This window comes from Macaca mulatta, chromosome 3 (genome assembly GCF_049350105.2).
Source record: "Macaca mulatta isolate MMU2019108-1 chromosome 3, T2T-MMU8v2.0, whole genome shotgun sequence".
NCBI lineage: Eukaryota > Metazoa > Chordata > Mammalia > Primates > Cercopithecidae > Macaca > Macaca mulatta.
In genome coordinates, this window is record NC_133408.1 from 167,219,007 (window position 1) to 167,234,184 (window position 15,178).

Below are 15,178 nucleotides of genomic sequence, written 5' to 3' on the forward strand. Positions count from 1 at the left end.
TCCTCCTGTAGATTCCTATTCTGTGGCCCCAGAATTACTACAGAGGCGACATACTGTGAATGGTCCTGTAGAAACAGGTGGGTAGAGTAAGGGAATTCTAGCAATGGGCTCCCCACCTCCAACATCAATTTTTCTTTCTTCTCTATAGTATTTAACAAGCAAGCAGAGAGGAAAAGGCTGGCATACAAATGAGAGGATGCTGCAAAGAGCAACCCCAAGCCTTTTAGGAATCCTCATATCTTTTCAGGGGTTATCCGCATTTATCTGGAAAATATCTTTGGAATATGTCTTGTGTGTAGGAATGCATAAAAGATAACACCTTGCAAAAGTCAAACATATAGGTTTAATAATGTGCAACTAATGAAGATGGCTTATAAATGAAATACCCACCTACACATTTAGTTCCCTAAATATATTATACTATTAGTTATTAAAGTTAGATCTATAAGTACAAATTTTCAATATGTTGGAAAGTAAATCCGTTTTTAAATTAAAGAGAAATTATTACTCTATTTCTTAGAAATAAAACTATCAGAATATAATTCAAGTGTAGCTGCTCATAGTCACTGAATAAGTTTAAATTTGATAATAAAACATTTAAGTTTCAACCAATGCACCTTTGCTGAAGCACATTTAGCTGAAATAACTTCGAGTCTGGTTTATTTCCATCACATATAGTACATTTTTCCAACAAGAGCATGTACATTCAATATAGAACATTTCCAGCAATAGTTACAGTCTTTCTAGTTTCCTTTCACAGTATATTTTAGTGCAAAGCACTGGGAAGGTAAATGTTTTTCTAGCTATAGAATCATTTTATTAAGATCTTGTGGATCTTTAACATTTTAAAATTTTATACAAAAAGTATATAGATGGACAGGGTCCCTCCTAAGTACAGGTGTGAACCTATATAAAAACATGGTATATTTTCTGCTGTACCTTTTATAATTATAATTTGACACAAATAACTAAAAAATAAAATATTCCCTAAAAAGTACAAAATATTGATACACAAAAACCTGCCCAAAATTTCATAAAGATAGATGTATTTCTGTTTTTCCTAAAATCTTGATTACAAAAATGGACAAGAATTAATCATTTTCTAAATTTTACAGTAGGAATCAAATATTATCTAAAGTGGTCCTTTAAGATTTTTCTTGGGAGAAAAAAAAATCAGGGCTTACACCCGCATCTTCCTTTTGTAGCAATATTTAAGGAAATAAACTAGTATCATAAGAAGTGGTTGTGCATGGATTGTCTGCATCCATAAAATATCAGTAAGCTATTTATTACCTTTATATTAACATTAGTAAATGTGTGGTCTTTAAAAAAATAGGAACTGAAAAATAAGGTTGCATCTATCATTAAAGTGCTTTGTATAAAATTTAAAGAAAAATAGGGGAATGTTTAATTTTCATAAAAACCTACATTTACAAGTGAAAAATGTAATAATAATCCATGCATGAAAATGAACTGGAACTTTCCTGTAGTATATATTTTAGGATGAAACTTTCAAACACTTAAGTGCTGGAGAACAAGCTAGAAATAAATGGATGTAAAAATAATTACAAATATTTAGTAAGCTAAATATTTATAATGTGCTGATACTATTTTGTCTTTTGTTCCTAACATATACTCACTAGAAAATCATATATCTATACAATTCAGATGAAAATGTTGCCAAATAAAGTGAAATAAAACTAAAATCACTAAGATATAAAGTCTTTGTCAATTAAAAATTGATATTTTCTTCAGGTTGTTGATCACTTAATCAACAAATTGTTTAGAGAACAAAATTTGTAACATTTTTGTAGAAACTGTAGACCAAATGCACAAGGTCAAGGGCGGTTAGCTGATGGACTGTGATGACAACATGTAATGTCACAGCTACTTGAAAGTGCTGGAATAGGCAGTGCCTTAGAAACAAGTGGTTAGATGGTTATATTTTAGTCAGAAAACAGCAGTTATAGTTGAATATTTAGAAAAATGTTTCTCTGTTTTTTCCTCTTAGTACCATTTGAAGATGTTTAGTGGTTCTAACACCAATTTAAAGTCTTTCCACAAAAATGAACTCCAAACCTTTTCGTACATCACTTGAAGTTATCTGAGGAGAAATGGGAATAAATGAACACTTTTGAGTTTACTAATAAAACCTTGTTTTTAAAATTACGCAACAGTAAATTACTTCTAAAAGATGGTTTCACCTCAAGTTTTCCACACAGATAAAAAAATGTGTGATAATCAAACCACAACATTTGACCTACACAGCACTCAAACTAGTATTTTGCTTTAGAACCTGAATCTGAAACTAATTTAATACTCATTAAATACATTAAATGCCTTAATACAAGGGACACAGGTACAGAAGGTGAACTTTTAAAATATATATAGACTTGCGAAAACAAGTATAGCGAGTCTACTCATTTTATATTGCATTTTTTAAAAATCTCCGTTTGTTCCAAAACTTCTTTAAAGTAGTATTTTTTGGCAGGGTGGGGTGGCTCATGCCTGTAACCCCAGCACTTTGGGAGGCTGAGGTGGGCAGATCACCTGAGGTCAGGAGTTTGAGATCAGCCTGACCAACACGATGAAACCCCATCTCCACTAAAAATACAAAATTAGCCAGGCCTGGTGGCTCATGCCTGTAATCCCAGCTACTTGGGAGGCTGAGGCAGGAGAATTGCTTGAACCCAGGAGGCGGAGGAGGCAGTGAGCCGAGATCGCACCACTGCACTCCAGCCTGGGCAACAAGAGGAATACTCCATCTCAAAAAAAAAAAAAAAAAAAAAAAAAGCAGTATTTTTCTTTCTTCCAAATATGAATTTTAATTTTACTTTTCTTACAATGCACAACCACAAAAAAACCCTAGTTAACAATATTAACTATGTTAAAATTATCACCAAAAAGTTTATTAAAAAAGAGAGGGAAAAATAAGAGCATCTGAAACCTAAATAAGCATTGTTTCCATAGATCAAAACTAAAAAACAGTAACTAACACACACTCCCAAGGAGAAGGAAAAAAAATCCAAACTTCTATTTACCAACTTTCCCCCTTTGCCTGGAAGCACTATGTTAAAAGTAAATGATAAATGCTAATCATTTTTAATTCAATTTGGGGATTTTTTTTCTGAGTGCAGCACTTTATTTAGCCGTCACAGATTAATTTTTACAATAATTACAGTGCCTCAAAATATTTTTTCCTATAATTATCGCCTTCACAAGTTCATTCTAATATATTTAACTTTCCTACAATTCATTAATTAGTAGACTAAGTCACTGAATCAAATTAAACCTGTGCAAAGTTAGTTAAACAGAAGACTTCTATTGTAAACATAAGCCAATATAAATGTATATATTTTACAACATTAAAAGGAAAGCACTGACCCTGTGCCATCTACCTATAACTAATTGCATTGTCCTGTGGAAGATAAGTTCTGAAGTTAACTTTTGTTCCCAAGCCACTGGAATAAAGGTCACTGAAGAGGTAAATGCAATATGCACATTACTCTTGCAGTTCCCATTGCCATGAGATATATGGAAGCAAACGTGTTAAAATGGAACCAGCTATAAATTATGGTCAAATGATTTTTTTTTTTAGTTCGATGGGGGGAAAAAAGCAAAACTCTGTAACTGTTCCTCACCAGACAAGAGCCTTAGATCTTGTACTTCGGCCTTTGGTTTTGTTTCCTTCAGGTGAATTGGAAGCATTTGCCTTATGAGTTTTCTTATGATGTTCAAGATAAGTCTTTTTGGCAAATGCCTTTCCACATTTATTGCATCTGTGAAGAGAAAAGTTTTTTGTGACTTTTACTTCAATACCGACGTCAGCTACTTCATACTTTTTACTAGGAGAGTTAGAAGTGCCATCATGTTTTGAATCACTATGTTTTGCTTCGTCCCTCGAAGGGCCTCTTTTTGCCACTTTATTTAGAACAAAATCAATAGGCTTTTTTATAGCTCTGATCTCTAAGCTGGCTGTTATTTTCCCAAGATAACGAGATGACTTTTTATGAACCACAGTTATATGTCGTATCACATCGCGCTTCCGACGAGTTTCATAAGTGCAAAGAGGACACTTGTAGAATTTAACATAAATGTTATTTCCATCTGTGTGCAACTCGATGTGTTTAGTCAAGTTCTGTTTGGAAGTAAACTGACGTTTACAAAGTTTACAGTAAAGTTGCTTAAAGTCAAAGCCAGCTGAAAGTTTTGGTTTCCTGGTTTTTTGCTGGCCACCTGCAGCCGACGGACTAGTTGATTTAGGGCTTTCAGAGTCTTGTTTAACTTTATTTTTCTGTGCTGCCGGTGTGTTCTTTTTTTCATTTGAATGATTTGTTCCCTTTAATTCATTCTGTGGAGAATGGGTAATGGAAGGGGGTGAAGATTCTACAGAATCTGCTGGTTCAACTTTAACTTTTATTTCTGAACTGTTGGCAGTATTATTAGGGCCTTTCTCTCTTTTAGAGTTTGTTCCAGAAAGAGTTATCTTGTGGACAATTTGCATATGTCTTTTAAGCATTATTTGTGAACTATATTTCCTCTTGCAAAGGAGGCATTTGCATGCAGTTAAATTGTATTCAGCCTTTGAAGACGACTTTTGTTTTCGAGTCTTAAAAGATTTTTTAGGAGAAATAGAATCCAGGAACAAAGGTTGCCCAGGCTTTGTTGCTATATCAGGAGTAATTGAATCCCTCCTTAGTCCTCTATGAACTTCATCAAAATGCCTCCTTACATTCGCTTTTGTAGCAAATGATTTACAACATACTGGACAACTCCTACTTAATGGAACTAGAACATTCTTACTGCGTCCTTTAGAGGACTGGTTTGGATTCTTTCGTGTTTCAATGTACTTTTTTAGTTCTTCCATCTTTTTCTTGTGTACTTTTCGAATGTGACGGCGAACACCTCGTCTAGAATTGAATTCTTTTCTACAAAGACAACATATCAACTGGTGACCAAAATCAGAATTGTCAGAAGTTTCCAAGTCAGCCTGCGACTCCTGAGGTTGTTCATCACATGTAGGTGCAACTTCATCTGTAACAATCTCAACAGGAGGGGGCTCTACAGTTTCCACCTCTGTATCTGTAACCGGTACTGTTTTTGACTGTTCAGTGCTAGCTTCCTGTATTTGAACTTCGGTTTGTTCAGGAGTACTGCTTGACTCTGTGACTTCAATAGGATTATCAGTCCTCGAAATATATTGAAACACTGCATTTTGATTAGTTTCTATGGGTTCTAGCTTAATAATATATTCTCGTTTGTCCACACTTGGATATATGGCTTCTAGGAGATCATTTATGGCTTGGCTTTGTTTATCATTTACATCAGGAAGGTCTGTTAAGGAAAAAACAACATTTTAATCTGAAGTAATTAGCCTGCTCTAGCCCTCTAATATTTTAAGATATATGAACCTCTCAGAATCTATTATATTACCAGTTTATTTTTATAAGAGCATTATCTACTTTTCAATATTCTACAAAGACAAAAACTAGTATTAAACTAAAATTTCCTTTAATTTAAATTCTCATCATGATACACAAAAATGTTAAGGAACATATATAATCTGAAGGACTACTTTTGCTTCAAATGCACTTAATATAAAATATATAAGCACTTAAGTGTCCTAAATAATGATATTTCATATTTAGTCTGAACGTTTTAGACTAGCAAAGGCAACTCAAATTCTCATAACTCAAGATTGATAAAACAGCATAAAAATGTTACTACATAACCAAAAATGGTATTTTTTAGAAAACATAACAGCACTCCTATTAGCTTAATCCATAATAGTCTAATCTAATCTATTTGAGCATCTTATGAAAATGAAAGATTTGTAATAAAATACATAAACATAAATGGGATGATGTGTAGAAGTATTTGCTAAACTCAGTCCTATTACACGTCTTCTTAACATGACACAATTTTACTAAAACAAATGATTAAAAACTATACAGATTTATTTAAAAACCATAGGTAATTTTATTTCCTTGTACAATAATTACACCCTCTATAGGCAATCAACTATCCTATCGTAACAGAGTTGTCTAACACTGGTTAGGGTTCCACGTATTACTACTCTAAAATCTAGCTACAAATTTAGTACCAAATCTGGTATCTATACCAATCAGGAAGTGATTCATTATAGCTCTTCTAATCTATCATCTGCTTTTTAAGATGAATAAAGTCGTGTCTATAAGAAAAATACTTTCACAAAAGTATTTCTAGAATGAGTATTGCCAAGACAAGTGCACAATAATCTAGCAAATCCATTTATCCATTTCACTCTATAAGTTAACTCTACAACTAAAAAATAAATAACTACCTAAAGACAAACTAATTTTCTACTAGTATTTTAATTTAAAGTTTAGATTTGGAATGAATCTCTACAGACTGCTTTTTAATTTATATCTCAATGAGAGAATAGAAAGATCAAATAGTAGTAGGAAAAATTTCCAGGTAAATATAAAATTTTTATTTAATCAATGCTCTGTAATATACTTTAAGCCAGCTTCATTACAATTAAAGCCATACTTATTTGGAGATTGCATTTCATACCGATCCCAAAACGGTTATGTTGAAAAATGCACAGAATCCACAATGCATCTATGGTATCAGACTGACAAAGTAAGTTCTATATTTTGTGAGTCAACAAAGAGTTAAATCCCTAAACAAGAAATAATAAGGTAACCCAATACTGAATTTTAATTTACATTAATTCTTTAAAGAAAAAAAATACCATCAGACATATTGCCAGCTTAATCACACAAAGACAATATACTGCATTCAAAACAAACATTCGATTCCAGAAAGACTTTATATTAGTCTGCTATCTGCCTTTATCACATAAAGTTATACTGGATCTCAAGTTAGCCTGTAACATAATGTAATTTCTGAGAAAATGACTTATATAAATTTTTCTGAGAACAAAACTGATCTTCAAATCAAGACCTAGAAAACACTAGGAAGATTAATAAAGACTTTTTGATGCTCTCCACCATTCCCAAGAAATGAACAAATTTACCTCATTCTTTGTTCTTTATTCCCAACTTTCTCATTTACTTAAGGGAAATCTAAATAAGTGATCAATCACATCTGGTTGCAAGTTGTTAAAGAAAAAGGGAGTAAAAAGAAATATCTATTTATGGCCCATATAAACATTCTAAAACAATATCCAATATTTTAATACAAATAAATATCCTCTTAAATCTAATCTCTTAAATGTCATCTTTAGGAAAACCCAAGTGGAAAGTATTGATATGAAAGTACCTAAGAAACTGAATGTAACATTGAGTCAAGTATTTAATTTTATTCTCCATCTCCACCTAAAAATTATCTGTAACTAGACATCATTATCAAATTATCAGTAACTAGATACCATTTTAATGCAAATGTATAGTTGCAGTATAAGAATACTTAGCTGCAAAATGCATAACTGAATATATGAAAAAAACTTACTGTCATCCATCTGGAGACTTGGTGGGCAGTAGAATTTTTTATGGGTAATTAAATTTGGTAATCCTCTGAAGAGACTGCGGCATAACTTACATTCAAAAATAGTGTCCACATCTTTTAATAAAATATGCTTAAGTTGTTTAGTTCCTGAGAGAAAAAAGAAAAGAAAAACTTAACACAAAAGGTAACTTTAACATGCACTTTTAAACTGGACTACACTGTTGACAGACCAAAAGTGCAGTTACTCTTTAAAAACAAAATATAGGCATTGCCAATTTCTACCACAGTATATTTAGAACTACGTTATAGACTAAATTCTAAGCAAAACTCTACTATCATTTGGAAATCAGGACAACTAAAATTGATGCTTCGTTCCCACTTCAGCAGCCAATTAATTCTTGATATATCCCAAGGCAGTGGTTCCGACATGAGGTTAATCATTACAATGAGCTGGGAATAAAGATGTGCACAGCCCTCCCCTAGAGGTTCTGATTTAATAGATTTGGAGTAGGGCAGAAAAATTAAATGTTCCCCCATTATTCCCTGGCAAACTTTTTGGCTGGTTCTTTCAAGCTCTTTTCTGTATAAGGAAGTAAGCAAGGAGTTTTTCAATACATTTTCCCCTGATTCCTTAAAGAAAGTCAAAACTGTATGACGGGATTGCCTGTGACTTTTCTTTTTAAATTCAGTTCAAATTACTTCAGGTTCTGGGCCAACATGGGATTATGGCTATTTAACATGATTCTCTACAGAGTAGAGAATCTTTGTCCATAGTGAGACATAATTTTGAACTTTGCTTACGCCTCTTGACAGCACCATAAATTCATTCAAAGCCTTTCTCCCTTAAAACACCCCAATTACAATTAATTATTGACATAATCACTAGTTTAATGCCTATCTTCTCTATAGATTATACACTCCAAAGCAGCCAAGAATAAGCCTTATTTACAAGTGTAACATATTCAGTTCTTACCATGCTCAAAAACTATTTGTTGAAGAAACGCTATTAATCTATGGAATCTAAGTACTATGAAAGAATATCTTTAGGCAGAGAAAAAATAAATGGCAAAAAGCACCCGATCTTTAAAATAAAAACATCCATCAGAAATAAAATACAAACGAAAGGTCCTTAGTCACTATTTTCCTACAGCTCTTTGCCACAGGTAAGGTGGCAAAACTGATCTGCAGTACTTTACTAATTAATGTACCTTTACTTTCCTCAAATTAAAAATTTTTTTAAATGACAATATATTGACTTGAACAGGAAAAGACCCAAGTACCCTGAAAAATACCCTTAAGACTGTCGAGGTGCAAAGTGTTGTGTCATTTAAGAAGCATTTAACCATTTAATAAGCACTGGGACTACTAAAGAGTATCAACTATCTTAGAAGAATAATTAATATAATAGGGTCTATAAAAGTTAAATAGCTCAGATTCAATCTTTTGCAATCTGTTTACATTTAATCTTTGAAGTGTATTTTATCATTTTGAAAACGATGATAAATCATTTCCCCTACCCCAACATACACACACGGGGTGGGGGAGAGAATTATTGTTGATCCAAGCATTCAAAATTCTACTGCAAAAAAGTTACCAGGTTATCACAACTTTACTAAGTCTTGAGAGATTCCAAATCTGATATTATCTACTTCTGTGACCTTAAAAAGCTGTATAATCTTTGTACTTTGGTTTACTCATGTTGTAAAATAGAACAAACCTAACCAAACCTAAGTTGAAGAATTATTAAAGAAAATATGAACCTAAATCCCAGGGAAATTATATACTTGAGTTTCTACTGGAAAAAATGTATAGAATAAAATAATTTCTACCATTTCCCAAATCCAAATCTATGTTTACTCCACTAGTCCTTATTACCACAAAATCTGAAAACATAAATTTAAAAAGATTCAGAGAATAGCCTGAGTGTTTTTCTTTACATAAAAGTAAATTCTCATATATATATTTCTGAAGTCCATTTCACATTACAAAATATCCTGGCAACGGACTGCTAATATCTTTAGTTCATAGTTAACTTCATAAGTGAGTGACAAACTATGAGAGGTAGACTGATTTTAGAAAATGCCTTGGCTCAGCCTCTCTAACTGACCTATATATAGTTCTCAGGAAGTGTAGGTGAGTGTAGTAGCAGTGGGAAGAAAACAGGAAACTTTTGTACACTGATTCTAAACTACAAAACCTGCTGGACCCATAAAACAGATTCAGTTCTGCTTTTAAGGATAGTCAAAAAAGATTGAAGAGGAACGCCAAAACATGTGAACTAGGTTTAACTTAAGAATTCAACTTAAGATTTAAATAGGATACATGTACATGGCTGGAGATTTAAAGCATAAAGTAATCAGTCTGTAAACAACATAAGGTTATACATAAAAAATAGTCAAGTGTAAAATATAAGACTACATCCCTAAATCAGACATATCACTTTGCCTACCAGGTTTTCAATCACAGAAAAATAAAGAGGCGATCAGTTTCTTAGCTAGTCCTAATTATACAGTTAGTTATATTCAGTAGGGATTGTATATTTATTCTCAATAAACATCCAAAAAAAAGTGTTTGCCTCTAACCTTAACTAATCAATCTTAATTATCAATCACAAATGCTTCCCCTTACCCCCGCCACCCCCTCTCCACACACACACACAGAGAGAGAGAGAGAGAGGGAGAGGGAGACAAAGTGTGTTATTGTTGATCCAAGCAGTCCAGATTTCTTTCAGGTCCACAGATACACCAAATGTTCCCTTTCCCTCACTTTTCAGGCCTTCACCTATGTTTTATCCTCTCTGACTATAACGTTCTCCCACTTTCCTGATCTAATTCACTTCTAATAATCCTTCAGATCCCAGTATAGATGTCACTTCCTCCAGGAAGCCTTCAATAATCAACTTCTTGTTTTTGTTGTTGTTGTTGTTGTTGTTGGTTAAAAATCCTTCACCTACACTCTCATAGCACACTAGACACCTATACTAGCTTATCCACAATTTTGTAATTAATTACTTTTCCATATCCCCATTAAACTGGAAGATTAGAACAGAGAAGATAACTCTGATGCTCACCATCACCCCAGCCCTCAGGATAATGTATGACTGACATTTGCTAAACGAAATACTACAGAGCTCTATGTATAAAAAAAACCTTCTCTAAAAATAAGATTTTTTAAATCTATGTTAACTGAGGAGTCAAAAATGAGACTTTAAAACTTTTCTAATTCCACTTACATATTTAACAAATGAGAAAAATAAGGTATGTCTCAGTCCACAAACAGATAATAAAAGTTTTTCCCTTAGCTTCAGTCACCATTTAAGATTTTGTTATTTTTTCCCATGGAGACGGAATGACTTTATTCAAAGTCAGCTACAATTTTCTGATTGCTCTGCTCACTTACAATTGGACACAGCCAACTGTAAGTGCCTCTGTCAATAGCTAAAACTTCCTGTCACCTGAGACAACAGACACGGTCATCTAGACAGCAACATAAAGTTCCTCCACAGCTCTTGATGCTGAGAAACAGACAGCCATGCTGACTTCCTTCTTCTTTTCCTATATTGCTCTCTTTCTTGCCTTAGGGTTTTAAATTATCTTAGAAATCACCATTTACTGCTTACATAGATCAGTACGTTTCAAACATCCAGCCCTCCAAAGGAAAGGCTTTTGATAGCTAAAGATTAATGACTATATATATTCCAGATTTTCACACATAATAGGTGCTCAATAAAAACTACTTAAACTTCATCAAGGGTTTATCTTGTGTTATTCTTTAATAGCAAGTGCACTGCATGTACTGATGAAAATGTTTAAAACATGTTTTCAAAAGGAATCAGTATTCAATTTTACATTAGGTTGGGTGGCAGTCACATTACAATATGACAATATTAATTCTAACTCTTCTATGCTAGACAAAGATAAAGTTTCATTTTCTTAATGCACTGACATTTTGGTCAATGCCCATTTTAAGTGATGACAAGAATGTTTCTTAAATGGAATACTGCTTGCTTACTATTGGCTCAAACATAAATTCAATCTTCTTTAGGATGACCACTTAATTACAATATCATCCAAACACTACAAGCAAATAAATGTACGTTCCTCATCACAACTCCTGAAGGAAATTTCTTATTGATCATCCTTAACATAAGGATTCAAAGATACAAAGAAAACTTAAGAAATTGAAAGTTTTGTCCTAAAACTATCACCTATAAGGGTTGGTTAAAATATATATATATGTGTTCATTACACAGCACTGCCACATACCACAATAAACTTATAAGTAGAATAAAATTATCTTATGGCGGCACCTACTTTGGGAATCTTTTAGTTTAATCTAACAAACACTTACTGAGCACATATTAAATACCAGGTTCACTGTTACTCACTGGAAATATGAAAGATACAGTCTTACCCCCGCTGAGAAACTCACAGACCAATATAAACAGCTGTTGTCTTGGGAACGTAACACCAGATGACATGCTTTGAATATGAATGTAAGGAAAACCAAATCTACTTTTTTCTTATTAAAAAAAAAAAAAAAAACTAGTCCCATTTTAAATTTCCTATAACTGCTATGTAACAACAAAAAAAGAAAAAGCCATCATAAGTATTGCATTCTCCTATGTACCTCAGAAAAATCATGTCCACCCTACGCTTTGCCTTCAGAATCAGGACTGAAGCATCACCATTCAGTCAGAGATTAAACCAATTGCAATTAAAGTTGTTTTAAGGAGGAAAAAAAAAAGCCTAAGTTAAATGACCAAACCCAAATTTAGAAAGACAATGACAGCAAACATCACATGAAGCTAATTCTCATTTTTCATTACCATACTATTAAAGCTACAATTTATTCCTCCCTGAGTCAAAAAAAGAGTTCCCCGCATGTATTGCTCTAACATATTCTACATGTAGAATCTTTTTTCTACAAATTATACATTTCTCTTCTTACAATATTATATATTTCAAGAATTTAAAAAGAAGATGTCAGCTTCATATTAAAGACCAGTCTTGAACACCATACAAAATTATTATCCTTCTCTTTTCCCCTCATTTTTCTCTGTCTAACCATAGGGGCATTCCATAGTTCCTTTGCCTCTAGCAGACAACTAAGAGATTCTGAAAGAATACTGAACTCAACTAAACCAATTTAATAAACACATAAAAGACATTTAATAGACATGTAAAGGTAGTACACTTTTTATCTGCTATTTAAAATTTTGTTTTGGTTTGGGGAGAGAGGTCAAAGAGGAAGGAAGATAAACTGAAAGTGTTATAGAGAGGAGGGAAATTTGAAGACACCAAATTACAAACATGATCCTAGCAGGACAACACAGCTAAAGCAAGACTACACCAAGGGTAAGGCACAGTCAAGGTAGTACAAGAAACCAGTGGTTCCGAGCAAACAGCAGGCCTCAAGTCAGCCAATCATCAGGAATTTCCAAGAGGAAAAACTGCAGCTGCAAAACACACAGGCTTCCTAAAAAATGAGGGATCTATCTATTGACTGATACCAACAATAGTTGACTCTACAGTTAATAAAGCAAAGGTACACAAGAGTATGCAGAGTCAGCTACCATTCGTGTTAAGAAGAAAATGAGGGATGTATGTTTGTATATGTACAAAAGGTCTCTGGAAGAAGACACATAAACCATGTAGCAGTGTTGCCTGAGCAAAGGGGAACTGAAGAACAGAATAGTATAGAAACTTATTTTTTCCTCTATACCCTTCTGTACTTTACTATTTAAAATCACAGACATGTATTACTTATTATAAAAAGAAAAACCCATTTAATTTAAATTTGCAAGTTAAGCAGACTAATAAAGGGATACCAGAAGTCCGTAAGAATTTGTCATTTCAATCCAAGAAAACAGTTCAAAGCAAAAGCTGAAGTATCAGGCAAACAGGATGAGTTAAAACTGGTCAAGCAGTCAGTATAGCACACATGGAGTGGTGGACATTAAAAATGAGTCAACTCCTTCATAAGACAGAACCTTTTATGAACTTCTAGCTTGCATAGGAATTAATACCTGGTCATAGACAGCCCAGTGTAGGCAGAAGGTGAGACATAAAAGCAGATGATACAGCAGCTGAAGATAACTATCTGAGCTTGAAGATAAAGGTAGATAACCTAACATGTTACTACTGTTCAACCTGATTTATACCCTGTTATGACTTAACTGATTTATACTCTATAGGTTAACAAGAGCAAAAGCATGGACTTCAGGGTTCTATCTTCAAATATCTGTCAAAGATATATAGCACCACCAGGATAGTTCTTTAAATGCAATGTATGTGACCTAATTGTAATGGAAAGAGTCTAGAAATAGATGAGTCATTGAGGGTGTACATGGGAGTAGAGTGGAATAGGAAGAACAGAGCCTCAGAGCTAGAAGGGATCTTTGTCCCCAAGTCATACAGTCCAGATTTCCGTACCATTCTCCCAAGGTTTTAGTATCAACTTAAATGCCTTAGTGCTACAGAAAGGCTACCATAGTACACATTAGATTAACCAGAAATGCAACAGATTACTATCTTGAAGATATTAAAATTACTTAGTTACAGGATACAGTAATGAAGTAAAATAATTTTTTAATCCAAAATTAGTTTCTTTGTACCACTCAGCATATTTCTAAATCACCTCTAACTTAAACTGTTGTGTACTCAGAAAATTAAAATAATAGTATTTTCAGAATTTGCCTGAATAAAATATAACTCAAAAGGCAAATTTGCTGATATCATTTTAAAAGGAATGCAATTCAAAACATCAACATAAAATGGCTTTGGAATTGCACCATTTCAAATTACCTGTTTCACTGCCTCACTTCTTTAGCTAAGAGAGTAAAAATACGACAAAAAACAGAGAACAGATATGATCACAACACAATAAGAAAATAATTAATTTAATTTTTAAATATCTGCCTTCTAAAAAAGACTCCAAAAATCTTTTTTAATTCTGTACCCCCACAGATTTTGGGTACAGGTTCTTGTCAAAAGACAGTTTTTTAACAAGTCAAAGCACTTATGACTTAACTAATTCTAACTTCTTAATAAAAAAACACTATAATAAACTAACACAGTATAACTTCATTAATTCCAAATTAAGAATTTTTAAAAATAAACCTATAACAAGTAATATTACTAAATATGAAAAGCTATTGCTCTCATTTCCATGGTATGAGAAAGAACCAAAAAAACCCTTTAAAACTCTATTCTAAAAGTAGCTAAAACAAACAGATATACTATTTTTTCTGTTATGCCAGAAATATAAATACTGTCCCTAATAAGTAAAATTCTATTTTAATTGAACTTATCACAACAAAATTTGACCTATAAATTATCTGTTAGTCGAGTGCAATTAATTATCAAAAGTAAAAATCAAACAACAAAAAAATCCCTAAAACAGTTTGTACCACCATCCAATATAAGGATAGGCACTTGGTATACACTCAATACTTCCTAAATTAAATATAGATAAAAGCAATGCCATGAGTACTACAGATGAAAAGTCTAAGAAATGGATCTTTTGGAGAGTCAGAGAAAAAAATAAATGTTTTAATTTAGATTCTATTTCTTAGAATCCTAAAGTAAAGCAAATATATGATTCCCCCTTTATAACAATTTAGAAACAAGCATCTCAAAAAATTTCTCATGAATACAAAACAAGTAGTTACATATGAATCATTTTTTCCTTTGAACCTGAGAAATTTTTCATTAAGGTAGTTAAG

The 15,178-nt window shown here is 32.8% G+C and overlaps 1 protein-coding gene across 24 annotated transcripts in view; it reads right to left on the reverse strand.

Moving 5' to 3' along the window:
• Nucleotides 1-15,178, reverse strand: part of ZNF800 (zinc finger protein 800) — a 52,480-nt gene that overhangs the window by 29,188 nt on the left and 8,114 nt on the right. For 10 of the 24 annotated variants that reach the window (XM_077997227.1, XM_077997233.1, XM_077997230.1 and 7 more), the window contains 3 exons: nt 7,456-7,599; nt 3,642-5,334; nt 325-2,104 (listed from right to left, as the gene is read on the reverse strand). In XM_077997227.1, the coding sequence (XP_077853353.1) occupies nt 2,104; nt 3,642-5,334; nt 7,456-7,599 (1,838 nt within the window). In that variant the 3' untranslated portion in view covers nt 325-2,103. Of the gene's footprint in view, nt 1-324; nt 2,105-3,641; nt 5,335-7,455; nt 7,600-15,178 lie in introns of those variants that run through there. The other 14 variants (XR_013415507.1, XM_015134845.3, XM_077997222.1 and 11 more) reach the window with 5 other exon arrangements.